At 48.7% G+C, this 18,541-nt stretch overlaps 1 protein-coding gene across 2 annotated transcripts in view; it reads right to left on the reverse strand.

Annotated features, from left to right (window-relative positions):
• Nucleotides 1-153: 153 nt before the first annotated feature.
• The window catches only part of SAMD4A (sterile alpha motif domain containing 4A), a 237,871-nt gene continuing 219,483 nt past the window's right edge, over nucleotides 154-18,541 (reverse strand). For both annotated transcript variants that reach the window (XM_011999697.1, XM_011999698.1), the window contains 5 exons: nucleotides 18,134-18,335; nucleotides 16,736-16,862; nucleotides 8,974-9,081; nucleotides 8,801-8,884; nucleotides 154-4,573 (listed from right to left, as the gene is read on the reverse strand). In XM_011999697.1, the coding sequence (XP_011855087.1) occupies nucleotides 4,545-4,573; nucleotides 8,801-8,884; nucleotides 8,974-9,081; nucleotides 16,736-16,862; nucleotides 18,134-18,335 (550 nt within the window). In that variant the 3' untranslated portion in view covers nucleotides 154-4,544. The remainder of the gene's footprint in view (nucleotides 4,574-8,800; nucleotides 8,885-8,973; nucleotides 9,082-16,735; nucleotides 16,863-18,133; nucleotides 18,336-18,541) is intronic.

Consider the following 18,541-nt stretch of genomic DNA (forward strand, 5'->3'; position numbering starts at 1 on the left):
TGGCCAGGCTAGTCTCGAACTCCTGACCTCAAGTGACCAACCTGCCTCGGCCTCCCAAAGTGCTGGGATTACAGGCATGAGCCACCGCACCAGGCCTCAGTTCTTATTTTCTATTCAATCATGTATGTTGAAAAAAAAACAGACACACACCAGTGTTACAAAACCTTGTATTAATCATTTCCCTTCACTTTCAATATAACGTTGATATGAAATATAGCCATGATTCTTAGTTACATGGGAGGAAATGAATAATAAATACATTGTAGCAAGTTTAAACCACAAGGGTGTTTCACTGGTAACAACATTTGAAAACTGTACACTTGCAAAGAACAGCATCTTCAAACATTAGTATATCTGTATATCAGTAAAGCTTTTACATGTAACAAACATGCTCTTTCCATATATGACAAATTTAAAAAATATGCATTGCTTGGCAACATGAACTAGGCAAAAATATTTCTTTGTTCACTAACTTTATACAGGAAAACAGGACGAAAGGCATGCATGTACAATACAGATGCCTGCACAGGGCATGCAACAAAAGAAAGCTTTTTAAAAGTCAGCTTACATTAGGCATAAATACATGAGGATTATATATTAATAAGGGAGGAAGTTTTCTGTTCGACATTATTAACATTCCTGTTTTCTTCCTATTCCTCCCAGAGGAATACACATTCACCTTTAAGTAAAGATAAAGGAATTACAAAAAAATAAAACTCACTTTGCAAACATCTCTGATGACTTGTAAAAAAAAAAAAAAAATCAACATTAGTGTTATCACAGCTCCATGTGCAAATTATCCTTCTGCAGGTTCTTCTTGTAACAGGCACACCCGAGCGCCTTGGTCAGGCTGCTTCCCCAGGCCCAAGCTGGAGCTAACTGCTATAGACATCTCCAGGGACCAATGAGACCGGGCCTGCTTTTTGTCCCCTCGCCCGCCTTCTGGTTGCATGCCTTTGCATTCAGCCCAGCTCATCCCCCCAGCCCAGGCTCCTGGGGAACACACATCTACAACCTTGCACCGGCAGTAGCTACAAGAGGTGCAGAAGAACAAAAGACCCGGAGAAGGCTCCCATCCCGTAAAAGGCAGCCAAGGACACCTCAAAAGAAACCCTTGTTTCCCTCAGTGTCTCTTCAAACGAATGGGAGAGAGGGGGGCCCAGCTGTAGCTCCAATCCTGAGTACCAAAAAGGAACCCTCAATACACAGGATTTGAGAGCTCGGTGCAAAGAGCCGCCCCGACAGGCAGACCCAGCCACGTCTATTTTGCTTGCTGGCTCTCGTTTAAAAAGTGAAACCTCAAAAGCATGTGAAAAAACAACAACATATCAGCAGCAATGTTTAATGTCTTGTACACAGTTCATGTGTTTCTTCCTACTGTTTCTGGTAAGAAGCCACTATGAATAAAAAGCACCAATAAAACATCATACATGATAACAATATTGTAGAATACCACTGTCCCTAGGACAATGTAGAGATGCCAAGTACACACTGCTTAAATCAGAACAAGGGGGAAAACATGTAGTGAAATAGATTTTACTCTGAGATTTTAAAATTGTTACTATTTTCTTAATATAAAACAGTTGCATTTGGTGGGGGTCAATGGGTAAATACAAAAAAAGGCACTGCTGCTTTTATTACTAAATATCTGACTTCACAGCCTTAGGCATGCAACTGTTTGATTCTTTTATAAATAAAATTCTTTTGCTTTAGGATTTTTAAATTGAGCTGTATACCTGTAGTCAACACAGGACTCAAAACAAGGTGGGGACAGGCTCTTAAAATTTATCAAACACTCAACTTAAAAAAAAAATTAAAACACTAATAGCAAAACACAACTAAGTAGATAAATCTATACACTGTCAATGAAAAATAAGCTTTTCTTCTTTAAAAAAAGAATTATGTTGTTATTAATAACAGACTTTATCATGGTTACCAGCCATAGCAAGTTAATAAGTAACATATCCAAAATAATATCTCTAATAATCAGATAACCATTGTTTCTATATTCAGTGAAGGAATAAATAGAAATTCAGATTTGCAAATACTTTAAGGTCTTCTTCCTTTTAAAGGATTCATGCGAATGTGATTGTGTTCACAATCTGTTTTCTGAATAACATGAGTCTTTATGGATATATGTGTTTTTGCAGCAGATCCGAATGCTTTCCTTTCTCAGTGAGATGTGTAACACCATGGTTTTTTCTCCTCTTTATTCGCTTTCTCAGTATCCTACAAACCCACATTCGCAAACCCTCTGGTCTTACCTTTGGCCTTCAACCTTTGACCTATTCTTCCTGCCTTACATGTGATCATCCATCCCAACACATTCCCCAAGTAACACTAAGCTTGTTTAGAAAAGGGATGTGGGGGATGAATGTTAATGGCACTTGGTTAAAAATAATCAACTAAAAAATGCCATCTTTTTCTGCACATGGATTTGCATCTTTAGAACTTAGTCACCCAAGGAGAGGTCTGAAACTTTTTTTTTTTTTAATTCATTGCATGAAATTGTGGCTTCAAGCCTTCTATGCTCACTAAAGGTTTTCTATGGTTACATTGTTCTCACCTTCTTAGACTCAAATTGACTTCAAAAACCTGGTGGCAGCATCCAAGACTGGGTTGGGTGTATGTTTTTGATCTTGAAAGTAAAAGAAAATTGTTCAGATTTCATTAAGGCCTTTTAGGTCTGTATGTAGTTCATTAGCTTTAAAAAAAAAAAAAAGACAGTGATTTCCATAGTCTGATCTTCTGAATTTCAACTCTGACTTCACATACACACACACACACACACACACAAAAAAAAAGAAAGGCACCCGACTCATCCATGTAACAAACAGGTCTTGTACCATCTCCCTGATCTTGCCTCCGGCCGAGCATTCATACCTTCATTTACACAACCTGATTTTCCACACAGTTAACTCCTCTTTGATTTCCTCTAATACCCTCCACTGCGTCAAATTCTGAAATGTAGCCTTTCTTGCCCTTCATAGACAGAGCTATTACTTTGTGGTAGGTACCATAGTTTCTCAATCTCCCACCAAGTAACCAGTGTCTTTTCCCTCCCCTGTGTGTGGATGGATAAATCAACCAACACAGCAAATCCCTAATTCATACTGTGCAGATAGCACTGTCATTTCCATCGTGAAATCAACCTTTCCTACATCTTTCATCGCCCACCGAGGATGGTGGGGCTGCGCCGTGTGGGCCAAACGTCTCCCTTCCTGCACTCTCTGGCACTTGCTGACGGACCCTCTGTACACTGTTGCTGGGCCTTTCTTCCCTCCTTTTCCTCAGCAGTGATGGGTGAAGTGGATGCAGCCTCCAGGCTCGAGTTCCTATAAGCGATCCTAATGTAAAGGTTTTGAGCTCGTTATCTGGGTATCAAACCTCTCACAAGGGGAAAAAGTCCATCCTTGCCTCTTCTCCTCCAGTGGAACTTGTACCCACCTGTGTGTGTGTGGGGCAAGGCTGGGAGTGACAGGATAATGCCCCATGGGTGGGGAGGAAAGGGAGGGAGGCCTCTCCATGACATGCAAATCCAGCACAGAAAGAGGCTGCAGGATTCTTTGAGAATCTCTGGGTGCCCTGCGAGCAAACCCATGACTGATCACATGATGTCCTCATCCTTGTGCACTCACCCAATGCTGTGCTCATTCTGGCCACGTCCATGTCCTTCAAGTCCACCCACACGCTCCTCCCGCCTAACGGTGAAAGACGGACAGCTCAGGCCTACGTGACTGCATCCATCTTCCCAAGAAACAGAGCTCAGCAGCCGTTTTAAAAAGACACTCTGCTGCTCTTACAAAAATAGAGGAAAAAAATGAATCCATAACAACAACAGATCCTTTACAAAAACCATAGTATGAAGAGAGGTTCTACCCAAACTCTTTACACATTATGTACCCTTTAAAATTATTATGTAAACAATACACAAATCAAAGTTTAGCTGAAGTTTTGTTGGAGGGAATTTCTTCCTTCTTTCCCCCGTTGCCATGGGCCCTCTCCTATGGCTGCTTCCAGCAGGGGCCTCAGGGAAATCTAATCAGGATTGGATTGGATATAAAAGGCAAGCCACTATCTTGCTTTGGGTGCACATGCCCACGATATCCTTCTGTGGCCTGCCTGTAAAGCCAGGCCTTCCGAGAAGCCTCCCCAGGGCCAGGGCTTCTGCCGTCCTCTTGTGTGTCTCCTATCTCTTTCATGGCAGTACTCTTTCCCCTGCCCCCTTTCCATCCAGGGAGCTACCTGCATTCCCTCCACTCCCTCCGCCCCCCTCCCAGTCTCATAATTCCCTAGAGACCCCTCCCCACCCCACACACCAAACCATCCCATGACAGAAACAAATGACAAAATAACCAACCCCAGGTCTACTGATATGTTTACGAGGATGACCTACGCTCTCACAAAATCAAAACGGGAGAGGGACCAGGGGAAAGAAAGGCTGCAAAGTATCTTGGAGGATTCTGTGCAACCCTGAAGATGGCGGACACTGGACCCGCAGCAGTCGATTTCACGGCCAGCGCGGTCACTCTCATCTTCAGCTTCTAGATTGTGGAGGTCCGGTCAACCCCGTCTGGGAGAGAAAGCAGCAAACAATGGGCACAGGTGAGCAAAACAATCCTGTTCGTGCCCACCTATGCCAACGCCATGCATGGTGGGCCTCCCAGCCTCTGAGGGCAGAGAAGGGCTCCTGTGTTCATGTGTTCATGCATTTATATGCCCACCCACACAACATCTGGGAAATAGCTATTTTTGCCAGGAACCATATTGAACCTGAGAACCAAGATGAAAATATCTAATCCTCACCTCCCAAGTACTTATATTTGAGGGTAGACACAGACATGTAGCCAGACAATAATGCTGTATGTGATCATTGCTATAACGATCCAAGATAGCAGGAACATGGAGGAAGGAATGATGGCTGCCCAGTTGGTCTGGGAAGTCAAGGAGTTTCAGAGAGATACAAAGTGACTTTTGTAGCTGGTGCTGGCAGGAGAAGGAGGAGGGTGGGGATGGCGTGCGGTGCACACATAGGCGAGATGGTAGGTCATCCAGTGGTGGAGCTGAGGGTGCGTTGGAGGTTTAGGATGAAGGGTGGGGAATGGAGTAGAGGAGATCGGGTGAAGAGCCAGGCAGGGGCTGCGACAGACACGCAGGTGGACCTGTCTAGCTCACATCCCTTTCTTTGGCAGCCTCTCCTTCTCACCCCATGTCTCTGATGAGAGACTGGGGACAAGCTAGCTGTGACCCTGTCCACAGCTGAGCAGACCATGAAGGATGGATACATCTGATCCAAACAAATCCAGATTCTCTGTCTCGAGAATCTGATCAAAGGCAGAGATGTCTGAGGTAGGTGCTGTGGGCACTTGGAACTGAACAGTCTCTGGGAGGTGGGAGAGTGCTGAGGCTGCCCAGAATCTGCCACATCTACATTTTGGAGAAGTGGAAAACCCAAGCTACAGAGAAGGCAGGCGATACGCCCATCAGAGGTGTGAGGCCTGCCCGGCCCCTTTTTGGCTATCTGCTTACACATGGATTCTAGGAGGGTCCCCAGGAGCAGACCATAGGGTCTTACATACCATGAACAAGAGCTTAGAGGTAGGTAGTTGGGGAATTATAAGCAGTAGAGTATTCAGATTTCATTTGAGAATGGTTTATCTGGTAGTTGCATCAGATAACCTGAAGAAGGATAAGGCTGGTGGCAGGCGGACCAGTTAAGAGGCCCCTATAATGGTCTGTGCCAGAACTGACAAGGGTCTTTTCCAGTGAGCAAAGAGAGGCATGGATTAGCCATCACAGGCGGTAGAAATAACGGCATTCAGTGACCACTAGATGTGGGTGAGACAGGGCTGCGGGGTGCCTCCCTGGCTTTGCTGATGTCCCAGTCCAAGCCCCAGTATCACAGAACTGGTCCACCAGATGCAGCATCTCTGCTTGGCAGAACTCGGGTGTGAGAAGGGAGTGGCAGTGTGTTCCAGGGAAAGCTGGAGGACCCAAGTGATAGAGGGGGCATGCTGAGGCCACCACAGGGGGTTCCTGGCCTCCTCGTGGATGCAGCCAGGCTGGCAACTCTGCCAGTGGGGCCTTGGAGGAGAAGCACTTCTTCAATCAAAACTTTTGAGATAACTGTAGGTTCACATGCAGTTGTAAGAAATAGTCCAAACAGACCCAGTGTACTTGTATATAAGTTCTGTATGATTTTAGGGGAGATTTTAAAGAAAGGAAGCAATGGTCCCTGCGTGTGTCAGTGGTGTCAGATCACCAATCCTAGAGGCCAACAGATGTGAACCTCTCTTCCTCCATCCCTGAGTCGCAAGCATCCGAACCTCTTTTACTGTGCTTTCCTCTCCCTGCCCATTCCTCTTCCCATAAAATGACTTAATTCATTGGCATACTGTCTCCAGCAAGGTCATCTTTCCTGGCATCTGGAAGGGGTCGGCCAGGAGAGAGGCTCTGTCATATTGGGAGGGCACACTGCCACTGTGCCCAACTAGGCCACCCTGAACTTAATTTGCATTCTCTGCTCAGGAAACTGCTTACGAGGCTTCCCACCAGAGGGGATTATTGGGAAAAAACACAGCAATAAAAAGGCTTAGGAGATTAACACGATGAAAACATTAGCAAAAAACCCATCAGTTCAGAGAGGTTTTCTGTAAAAATAGAACAGACTGAAAAAAATGAAGTCTTTTTCAATGAAAACCTTCCTTTAATAAAGAGCGTTTGGTATTCTTGCTGCTAATAATGATAATGTTAGTACTTAGCAGTTTGATATGAGCCTCCAAAATGCCAATTGTCTGAGATGTATCAAGCCCTGGGAGAAAAGGTCAGTTCTATCAGTTCTCCTTCTCTGGTCAAAACCAGTGAAAGACTGAATCAGTCCTCCACCCAGCTGTAGAGCAGGGGAGCACAGGGACTTCCCTCCCCGTGTCAGAACGCTGGCAGGCGCCAGCTCAGGGGACTCACTCACCAGCTGCCATCCTAACTCTGGTCCCAGGGAGACTCTCATTACTACTTTTAATTGAGATATTTGCATATCATAAATTTCACCCTTTGAAAGTACACAATTCAGTGGTTTTTAGTACATTTGCAAAGCTGTGCAACCCTCACCACTATCTAATTCCAGAATATTTTCATCCTCCTCCCTTCAGCCCCTGGCAACCACTCATCTACTTTCTGTCCCAGTAGATTAGTCTATCCTGGACATCTCACATAAATGGAATCATAATGCTCTGTGGTCTTTCATGCCTGGCTTGTTTCACTCAGCATGTCAAGATTCATCCACTGCGTTGCATAGGCGGTACTTGTTTGCTTTTTAAAGGCTGAATGCTGTTTCACTGTATGGCTACACATTTTCTTAAGCCATATTCATCCTTTGGTGGACATTTGAGTTGTCTCCCATTACTCATTAGGGGGCTGCTGACCCAGTCTCCTCTATGAGGTAAAGATGAGCTGGTGGCACCTCCTGCCGGAGGTGCCAGGGATGGCCCAGTGATGTTCCTGAGATCTGAATGGCCAAGACAGAGAGCAGTGGTTCGCAAATGAGGCTCTTTATAGAGCCCTGGGGGAAGTCATAGAAGGGGCTGTGTCTTCCCACCATCTGTTTGGTGAAGCCCTGTGATGCCCTTGGAAGGCCTTCAGCTCCCCCTGGTACGGAGGTCAGGTGAGTGTGCTCCTGGCCCACCCCTCTGCTCCATGCAGAGCATTGATCTATTTCACATTTGGTTTCAGGATAAGATTGTGTTTGCAGAGACTAAACATCTAACAACCTTAGGTCTGGAGGACAAGGCTCTCTGAAGCAGCAGAGGATGGCAGTCTTTTCCTCACACTGCCAGGGGTGGTGCACATCTTGGCTCTAGGTGTGCAGACAGCCCTTCTCTGGGTGGGTAAGTGTGTGTAGACTGGATAGGGCTATTGGAAAGGCTCATAGGAGGCCTCTGTGTCTCTGTGGCATACAGCCTCCCAGGAAGCTGGCAGGAAATGGCAGGCATCTCTTCTCTCCTCTGCCTGCCAAGCATTGTAAATATCCAGGCCCAGAGAAAGGTGCCCGCCTAGTACCAGGAGGGAGTTGAAGGCCTCCCAGGGCTGCTCCCAAGCATGGCTTCCAACCAAACACACGCGGGAGCACGGCTGCTTCTGTGAGCTGCGTGTGGAGCTGCAGCCCTGCACGGCACAGCCCCCATTCCTGGCTTGGGCAGTGGATGTGCAGGCCCCTGTTAACTCAACCTGTCCCTGTCACACAGGAAAGGACACCTCAGCCTGCTTTGGGCTCCAGGTGTCAAGAAAGCTGTTTGCAACTGGGAGATACACAAACAAGCTGGGTTTTCTGTTTTTCAAAAATTCTATTTTTAGGGCAGCTGGGCTATGCTTGGACCAGGCCAGGGGATCTAGTGCAGAGAAGGGAAGCATCCAATGTTGTACGGGATATTCCCACTAAAAGCCATGTCTCGTGTCCCTGACTCCTCCAGGACTGGCACTTGGCTGGGACAACTGCTGTGGTGTGATTCCCACGTGTACCGGGAGGTGGAGCTTCTGGGGACAGAGGGACAGCTCTGATCTCCAGGTCCCTGACTCACCTCCCAGAAAAGGAGGAGGACCAGGGCACTGGCCATTGGCATGGTGCTGCTGGAAAAGGGTCCAATAGTACCCTAAGGCCACTCTTTCTCCCTGTCCCCTGCCTATCCCTCCTTGTCCTCCCCCAGTTCTCCTGAGCTCCTGCCACAGTGTAGACAGCAGATGGCCAGAAGTTCTCCCAGGCATGTGGTAACAGGGACATGGGGACGTGCAGGAAGAACACACTCACCTCCCAGGGCGTGTTCGGTCATACTGAGGCACAACGACTCCAGCCTGTTGTTGATGTCAGGTTCGGTCACGGGAAGCTGGAATTCTGCAGGGGATAAAGGGTTATGTTGGTGACAAGGAGGAGATAAGCAGGGTGCCACCTGGTTCCACCTGCAAGAGAAGGGTCTGGTGTGCCTCCCCGGGAGGACTTGGGGACTGTCAGCGCTGGCATGGAAGGGGCTCCGCTCAGGCTCAACCAGCCTCTAAGGTCTGTTAAACACAGTCCACTGTGGACTTGGGAACCTGAAACAAAACAGAGACTAAAAATAGCTGGTCATGTCACAGTCTGTGCTTCCTCTGCTCAGAACCCTCCAGCGGCCTCCCATCCTGCAAGGCCCCGTGTGATCCAGGCCCTTGTTATCTCTGTGCCCTCACACAGCTCTCTCCTTCCTCTACTCCGCCCCAGGCCCCCTCCTACCTCAGGGCCTTTGCACCGCTGTTCCCTGGAGTGGTTTCCATGGCTCTCCCTGCCTTTACATTTCTGGCTCTATCGTCTCCTCAGAAAGGACTTTTTTCCTTGTATGAGCCATGCCCCCACACTATCCCTTTCCCGTGCTTTATTTTTCTTCATAGCCTTCGCCCGCAGCTATCATATTTGATATTTGTATTCACTTTCTACTGTCCCCCTCCCCTGACCCCGCTGAGTGCTCAAGTGCTCACCTCATTGGAGCAGAACTTAGCTCTGCCTCCTGTGCCTAGAGCAGGGCCTGGCCCGCATCTAGAGCGGGGGCGGAAGGCCAGGGCCCGGCACACACCTCTTCTGAGTGCGAGACCACGTAGGGGGCTTTAGGTGTGTGGGCTCCTTAATCCACCCAACAAGCCCAAGTGGGGTTGGGAGAGGTGAAGCCACGCATCAGTTACCCAGTTCACATGGAGCTGGGGCCAGGCCACCTCTGACTCCAGAGCCAGGCTCTGCCACCTGCCACAGCAACTGCAGGTGATGGTCAACGCCCTCAGCCTTGAGGGCCTCTAGAACCAAGGGCTGAGACGCCCACTCTGCAGGCAGTAGGGGCTCAGCTCCCACTGCCCGACAGTGCTGTGCACATTCTCACCGCAATCTCCCCTCTATCTCCCCAGGTTCCAGTGTCGCCTGTCGTGAGCAGGAGGCAGCCCCTGGGAGCCGCCTCGTCTCCCCTGCTGGAGCTCTCACTGTCAACACCTCCACAGGCCTCATCCGGTGGAGACTTTAAATGTCCTCAACTATCTAGAAGTGCCTTGCGGACAGTGATGATGCTTCCCTATCTCTCTGAATCTCCCTCAGTGCCCGGCCCTGGCCTTCTGCCTCATACATGTCTACTGAGTGAAGAAAAAGCGAAAGAAGTAGAAGGAAACTCTGACAGCTAAGAGTTGTGAAATCCCTTTTTTTTTTTTTAAACATTTTGTGACACTAGTTTGAAAAGAATTGCAAAATCCTACAGGGAGAGGCAGAAAAAAAGTCCCAGAGGCGGTGTCCAGAGCGGGGTGTGTTCCAGGTGACCGAGAAGTCTCCGTGTTGCCACCACCTTCCTCCGTGAGCCTGGGAAGCTGTTCCCTGCTGAGGGCCTTAGCTCTTCTACTTGTCAAGTGGGGAAAGCATTCTGGGGTCCCACTGCAGGCCACCTGCCTGCTCCTTCATGTCTCCACCAAGGGAGCACATGGGCCAGAGAGAGAAAGAGAAGTGAAACGAGGTTGGTGGCTTGGCGGGATAGGAAACTGAAACCAGTGGTTAAACCAAAGTTTTGTTTTCCTTGATTTGCTATACATTAAGATAAATCTCTGCAATGTGTGTTCCCATTGTCCGCTAATTCAGAGGCAGATGTTGCTTCCGTTATTTAAAAATTGCAAAGAGAAGGCTGGCAAAATAGAACGCTATGGAAAGCACCAGAGAGCTGACTGTGTTCTTCCTGACCCATGTTCCGGCGTCGATGGGTTTGGAAGACAACCGTGCCAGTTCGTGAGCAGACGGAGGCTGACTGAGCTTCCAGGGAAGTGGGGTGCCGCAGAGAATGGCAGGAGTCTCCACCGCCCCCACCCACTAGTTGCTGTTAGAGTAGGGTCGGGGCAATTAGACAATTCCAGGGGGAAGAGATTTTAGTATTTTCATCCATTCATGTGAAAATCATATGCATGCAAAAATTAGCAGTCTTCAGGGTGTGAAATCTATAAAATAGAAACACAATTTTATATATAGCGAGTTAGCAAATACGAAAAAAAACAAACCTCAGCAATTATAGCCATCCATATGCTCATTGTAAGATTTAGTTTACTCTCCAGCGCTCCCCTTTAAACAAACACTGTGGAGAGATTTGGATAAATAAAGATGCTCGACATTTGGAGAGAAGTGTTTCAGCTGCAGGATTTCTTGCCAACACGCAGCAAAATGCCATTTTCCAAGCCTGGGATTGCGTGTTCCAAAAAGGGGGCTGAGAAACGCAGGGCTCTCCGCTCCAGAATCCCCAAACCTTCGTGGCTGCTCTTTTAGGTGGGAAGTGGGGGTGTTCGCTCCTTCTCCCCAGCTCTTTGCTTCCAGGCGCTGGGGAGCCATGACCCCCACCACTCTGAGTGGCTCTGAAAAATTCTAAGTCTTGGGAGAAGCCCATATGTTCACACTGCAGAGTTTCCTAATAGTGTGACTTTTTAATTGTGTATTTGATAAAAACAGATCCATGCCATCTCGCCGCACGTATAAGACCAGTTGGGTGGAAAACAGCTTCCATCTCAGGCTAGGAACCCTCAGCCGCATGGGGCTTGGTGCCCCAGAGGGGCATTCGGGCAGCTCTTGCCCCACAGACCAACGTAAACCACCAGGCCAACCCTTGCTGTGGCTCCTGTTAACCCTGAGGGCCCGTCTCATTTATCCCAGGCCCCTGCCCCTACCAGCCACAGACCAGGCAGATGGAGATCTGAGTCCTAGGAAGGCAAAAGTTAAGACCCCTTTTTAACTGAGCCTCCTCTGCTGTTTCCCAAAGGAGGCATGTTTCTTCAGCTCAGATGGCATCTCTGAGGACCGTTCCAGTATTCAGTAAGGACCCCCAGTTTTGGAATCCCCAAGGTCTCGGCTGACTTGAAACATTAATTGTATCTTTTCAGAAGTCTCACATGTATGGAGTAGTCTTGTGCTCAGGCCCAGGGTCAAGAAGATTCCGGAAGAGAACGCTACCCATCCCTAATGAGGTGTTGCTGTAGCACCCCCCTGAGGAGCCCACAGGGCTTGTCCTTGGCAGTAACCGTCCATCCCTACTGGGTCTCATGTGTGGCACCCTTGGTACAATTCTGCAGTGCTCTTTCTCCAAGGCACTGAGGGTAAGGAGCCAATTTCTTTAGGACTTTAGAATAAGGAACAGGCTGGGGAATTCCAGGAAAAATCTGTAGAATCCCATTTTGCCAATGACAGCTGAGGCAACTCTGTTGGATAACTAGAAAGGTGTGGAGTCTGGTTCACTGAGGAGCAGGGTTTCTAGGAGGAGAGAAAGCAGGGAAGACAAAAAGGGACAGAGAAGTGGGACCTGGACCACTGTGATGAGATGAGTAAAGAAGAAAGGAAGACAAGGGAACTAAGAAGAAAGGGGGAGGATGGTAACAAAAGGGAAAGAAATGGCATGGGTAGGGAAACAGAGGGGCGGGGCAGCAGGCAAGCTGAGGATGGCAGAGACGGCCGTGGAGGGTGGCAGGAGGGTATGAGTAATAAATGGCATCCCTGAGTTGGCTATGGGAACACACCTTTTCTCTGGTGGCCTCCTAACATTCCTAAGCCTGCAGAAGAAGGTCAGTGCCTGTGGAGGTCCTCTGGGACCAGAGCTTTCACAAAAAGTGATGGGTACATGGTATAAGATGATATTGTACCATCTTGCCCCAAGTTGATGCTCAGAGGGAGGAGGCTGTGGGCCCAGCTGGGTTCTTGGCTATGACAGAATTGATTTATCAATCTCCCTACCCATTGTCTGCCAGTCCTGAAGAGGGATGTCTGCCTTGATTTATTGGAAGACATGGAGGAAATATTTATCCAGTACTGTACGTGGGTCCCTGTTCTGGTTTCTGCCTCTGCATGGCAGCCCCTTCCACTCCCTAATGGACCCAGTGCACCAATAACTAACTCTCTATTCTTTCTAAAGGCAGTTCTCTGGAAGGAAATGAAAAATAACAGCCTGGAGTACTGTGCTCCCCGATATATGCCGAGTGCTTACGGTAGAAGAATCCCAATTGTGAGCTGGTGCTTAGAGGAGGTTTGCTGTGGTGAACAGGTAAGTCACACCATGAAATGCTGCCACGTGAGGCGCCACTGGACCCAGCTCACATCCAGCTGGTTCACTACCAAGGGTAGTTTGCATGTGGCTTTGGGCAAGGGAAGGATGAGGTTTCCAGAAGGCTGTGCAGCCTACCCTTCTGAAGGTTTTCCTTTGAAGACTGCTATGGGGTTCCCTGCCCTTTTCTGTTAGGCCCTCCAGGGGGTTAAGAACCTCCATGATCTCCTACTGTTGAGCCAGAGCCACTCCAGGATCCTCTCCGACTGGATCCCAAGGACAACTAAGCCCGGGTCAGTAGGAATTAATTGCTTCCAAAATAAAGGATCCCTCTCCAAGCAATTTCCAAACCAATTATCTAGTTGAGAACACACCCTGCCTCCATGAGGAACGTGACCATTTGCACAGGCACCACACTAGTTTTCTGGTGAGCGTATTATACCTCGTAGTGTTTCCTATTCATCTCCGGCAATAGCCACCTGAAGGCTCTCCTGGCTGGTCCCAGGAAACAGCTAAAACTTGTCCATGTGGAGGTGGAGTTTGCAGTGAGCTGAGATCGCGCCACTGTACTCCAGCCTGGGCGAAAGAGTGAGACTCTGTCTCAAAAAGAAAAAAAAAAATAAGAAAATTGTCCATGTGGGAATAACATGAAACACCACTCCCGAGGGGCCTCCAAGTGCCCGTGAATTGTGTAGAACCAGGAACAAGGGAAGTGTCCTGTAAACCCGAGCAAGGTGACTGATGAACTGATCCGCAACTTGGAGGTGGGTTCTAGCCCTCTGTCTTCTCTGTATGAGACGTTTAAAGTCTCCCATCAGTAGAGTTATTTTAGGTTTACAGAATCAAAGCATCCTTCAAATGCATTGTAGTCTTCAAGATTTGCCCAGTTTACAATGGATTCTCTGAAGACATCTAACAGCCAGGAGGAAAACACTGCATTCATTGCATAACAACAGTTTTCTGAGTATTTACTTTTGGGCTGGTTACACATCTCAATTTCATTTTGTGTTCGCTATTACTCCTGTTCATGTACAGATGAAAGCCACTTTCTGACTTCTTGATTTTTGCTGTCCTGACATGATATTTGTAGTCTAGTTTTAACGCCTGGCCACAAGCCCCGGGAAGTCTCCATAGCGAACCAGATTGCACTGCTTCGTGTGGAAAGGCCCATCTGCAGAAGAGGCTCTGAATCCAAGATGAGGACCCTGACTCTAGGATGAGCCTTCGTTTGGACCTGCTTGGAGGTCAGAGGTGTTGTCCCTGGGTAGGAGGCTGCCTCCTTGGGGGGAAGGAAAAGTCACTACAGTGACGCGTGGCCTTGACAACCAGCATTTGATTGGCAAGGGCTGGGGAACCGCAACCCTGTGCCCTTAAGCAGGGACCTTCTACAGCCTCCTTCCCCTTCAGCGAGGGATCCTGGGTCCTGGGTCCTGGCCAGGCCCTGCCCTGTCATGCCCTTTATGCATGTCCTGGAAGAGCCACCCCGCATGGTGCTGAGCGTGCTGGGCAGGCCCTAGGAGTGGCTCCTGTCCAGCGCTCAATGGTTTATTTGCAATCAGGAAATTTAGAGCGGGCTTTTTCCTGTGCTTTGGCTGTTATTAAAAATGCTGTGTGAGGACCTTTAAGGCCTTGCTGGAAGTGGGTTTGTAATACTTGAGAGATTAAAAAGAACACTCAAAGGGTTCCAGAGTTTTAAGTCCAGTATGTGAAGCACATTATTTAGAGACTTGTAGGTAACTACAGTCTGCTTAAAGGGGTTGTGCCTGTGGGCTAGGAAGGGGAGGGGAGAGGGACAGTCATTTTTGCTTAGGGCCCTTCTGTATTATTTGATTCTTCAGCCACAGGAACAAGAGGCTTCATATGAAGAGTGAAAATGATATTAGGTTCATAGTTGCCCTGAGCACAAGCCAGCCACTTGGCACTGCTGTGAAACAGTGGAGCGGCAACAAAGGTGATTCTATCAACAAACCCAAAGTGCTCCGGGACGACCCAGCTCTTAGAAGGGGGACTGTCTGGACCTAGTCTTCCCAATTAAGATGCAGAAAGCTCAGGGAAGATTCCGTATGAACAAAGAGGAAGGCTGAGAACTGGCAAAAGTGGCAGGAAGAGAAAAAATCAAGAAGGCCTTGAGAAGGTATAAAGAATTGAAGACAGCAGTCACTCTGCTGGTGACACTGAGGCCAGGGTGAAAGACCCATTCAAGGTGAAAGATCTCCTTGTGTGCAGGACCTCTTCAAATCTTGTCCAGAATCTCTTTTATTGGGAATGGATTCTACATAATTCTGTGTGAAAACAGAGGATGGGATGAAAGGACCCCGGGAAAGAGCCTTCACAACCCCCAAATGTTGTCATGTTTCTTCCCAGGAAAAACAATAGCTACATGTATAGAAATGGAGAAAAGGAGCTTTAAAACAAAAGTGAGCAAATAAGAGTTTTGGAAGTCAAGAAGCAACGTGAGCAGGCTGCTGCACTGGGTGGCTGTCGCTCCCCTCCCTGACATGCCGTTCCCAGTGGAGGGTCCTCTCCTTCAGCGTCCTCCTCCTCCCTGGCCTCCCAATTTCAGCCTACCTCCTTCCATCCTGCATCCTCCTGCCTGACTTCTACTTGGAATCCCCCACATGGAGGAATCCCCCCAGGGAGAGTGGCCAGAGTCCAAGCTCCTCAGCTTTGGATTCCAAGTCCCCCACCATGGGCCACAACCTTTACAGCTCCCTGGGTCCACTTTCTGCTACCTCAGCCAGACCCTTCAGCCAGCCATGGCTTCTGGGCCATGCTGTGGTATATCTGGACCTTTGTGGTCTTGCTCCTGCATTCTTTCTGCCTGTAACTCTGCCTTCCCTCTCTCTACCCTCTGCTGTGCCCTGAAGCTCAGCTCCAATCTCAAGAAGCTTCCTTGCCTATTGCAGGCCACAGTGACACTTCCCTTCCTTAAACTCCTATAGATAGGACTTACTAGACAGAGCGTTTCTACTGTCCAGGGCATTTTCCTACAGGTATAACACATCTCTGGTTTGCCTGCCTTGGGTGGGGGGGTCCATCCAGATAGGTGCAGTATAATTGCCTGAGTGGCTTGTTATTACCCTTGGAGTCTACAAAGTCTACAAGATCACTGCCTGCATAGAGAAAGGGTTCAAGTATTCATTAGCTGTGCATAATTCCAACTACTCTGTTTTAGGAAGCATGATGAAAGCTGAAATTGACTTGAAGTGTGCTAAATTGCGCTTTAACCAAGTAAAGGAAAGATGGCTGGTACAACAGTCATCACTTCGCAAGAAAAAGCCCAAACCAGGGGGAAGGTCTCAGCATCAACAGTTTTCTCTTTCTCTGTCTCACTCTCACTTTCTCTTTCCACACACACACACTACACATGGAGCCCTCCCACCTCCCCACCACCAAAGCCCTCTTGTGCTATCTCTGGTTTAATCAATCTAGAAATATGACTAGTATCAAAAATATCCCCATCAGATTGCAAGCAACTCTGGGGCTCCACGTGCTGGCTGTCAGCCAAGCCGCCGCTATTCATGCTGGCAAGGCACAGTTTAAAAAAGGAAAGGCTTCTATAAGCTCCAAAGAATGCACGGTGACAGTCAAGGCTAAGCACTTTCTGGCTGGGTTCGCTGGGGCATGTATTTTGGCCTCCCCTCTGTGTCAAGGGGACGTGAAGCGCCGGGCCCTACCTGGCTGTTGGAACATCAGCATATTCTGTGGGGAAGTGTGCACGGGCAGCGAGCGGGTCCTCTGGACTGAGCTGTGGGTGCGGCTTGGCATGCTATTGCTGCCCCCGGGGTTGGCAAACCACAGGTTCTAGTGAGAAAAGCAAAAGGGGAACTCGTTAGTTCAGCCCCGCTGGGGTGGACAGCAGAGCCGCCAGCAAGAATTTGGGAGGCAAAGATCCCAGGAGAACTCTAACTTCTAGAAAAGGGGCTTGCAGGCCAGCGCTAGCATCTGCATATTTACAGAGAAGGGTTTAGATTCCATTCACTGTAATTTCTCTTCACCTCCTCAGTGCTGGCCTTGCTGTAAGCCTCAGCTTCATCTGGACACCGCTCTCCCTGTCTGCAAAACTCTTTTTATCCCAGTTGTTGCTTTTGCTTTTTCCCTGCCACTCTTCTAGGAAATGGGGGAGTTCTATAAATGTATGCAATGAAGAGCACAAACTATTTCAGGGCTCTCATTTTGATTTTTTTTTTTTTTTTTTTTTTTTTTAGATTCTTACAATGTACTTCAAAGCGAGGGGGAGAGAAAAGAACCTCTCAGCTGGCAATGAGCTGGCACAGCTTAGCTTGTGTGTCCCAGCAGTGACGTCTTCTTGAACGGATCTGGGGGCTGGGGAAAATGGTCAGAAGACAGGGCTTTCTGGTACCCAGGGGAGTGAATCCTGCCCATCTTGCCTGAAGCCCTTTTCCTGTTTTTAAGCTGATCTGTCATCCCTTAGTTTCTCCTGAGACCCCAGAACCTCAGACCTACTTGTGTTCCTCCGATGCTAATCCCCACCCACAGAGCTTCGAGAAGCTCTGGACACGCAGGCAGAAGGCACTAGGCAGGGGTGAGGCCTGGGGCTAGAGGGGTATGAGCGACCGGCCAGAGAAGTCAGCTCTAAATTGCACAGCAAGAACCTCTGGGCAGGCTGAGAATGTGTTAACTTTCCCCCTGGCGCACACTCTCAGACTATGTCCTGTGGATGCTCCACCAGAGCTGGGACTAATACAAGGGAGCTTTTTGCCACAGATAAAAAGGGAAGGAAAGTACCAGGCTCTCCTGGAGCCCAGATTTGGGAGGTAGAAGGTCAAGCATGGGGCAAGGAAGAAATAGGTCTTGCATTTCTTTCCAAAGATCCTCTTGTGCAGGGTCCCCAAGGTTAAAGTGGTCCTCTGGGCATCCTAAGCACAGCTATGGGGTTGCTGTGTCTCCCAGAGAACAACGCAAACAATGCTGTTACCTCTGAGGAATGGTGACAACTGCCCCCAGCATAGTCCCCCTTGGCCTCTCTCCCCACCCTGGGGTCACCTGGGGGGACATCTGCAGCCTCAGGCCTTGGCTTGGCCATCCTCCTCCCTCCTTGGAGCAGAACAAACCTGTCTTCCTTGTTTCATTATGGTGGGGGCAGCTGTGGTGTTGCGCTGGTTGGAGCTGACGAATCCACTGGTGCCCAAGAGGCCCAGGCGGGCGGAAGGGACGTTCCGAGAGGGGATCTGGTACTGGCGCGGGTTCCGTCTGCCCATGCCACTGCCCATAGAGCCAGCCGTCGGGAGGGAGTTGGACTGCCCAAAGCCTCGACTGTGAGACCCAAGAGAGAAGGAAGAGACGATCAGTTATTATTCAGCCCTTTTCAAGCCACAGGCTTCCCATGGGATGTTGCCTTGGGGGGTCTCTTCACATTTTTTTTTTTTTTTTTTTTTGGAGGCAGGGTCTCACTCTGTCACCCAGGCTGGAGTGCAGCAGTGAGATCTTGGCTCACTGCAGCCTTGACTTCCTGGGCTCAA

This window comes from Mandrillus leucophaeus, unplaced genomic scaffold (genome assembly GCF_000951045.1).
Source record: "Mandrillus leucophaeus isolate KB7577 unplaced genomic scaffold, Mleu.le_1.0 Scaffold60, whole genome shotgun sequence".
Classification (NCBI taxonomy): Eukaryota; Metazoa; Chordata; class Mammalia; order Primates; family Cercopithecidae; genus Mandrillus; species Mandrillus leucophaeus.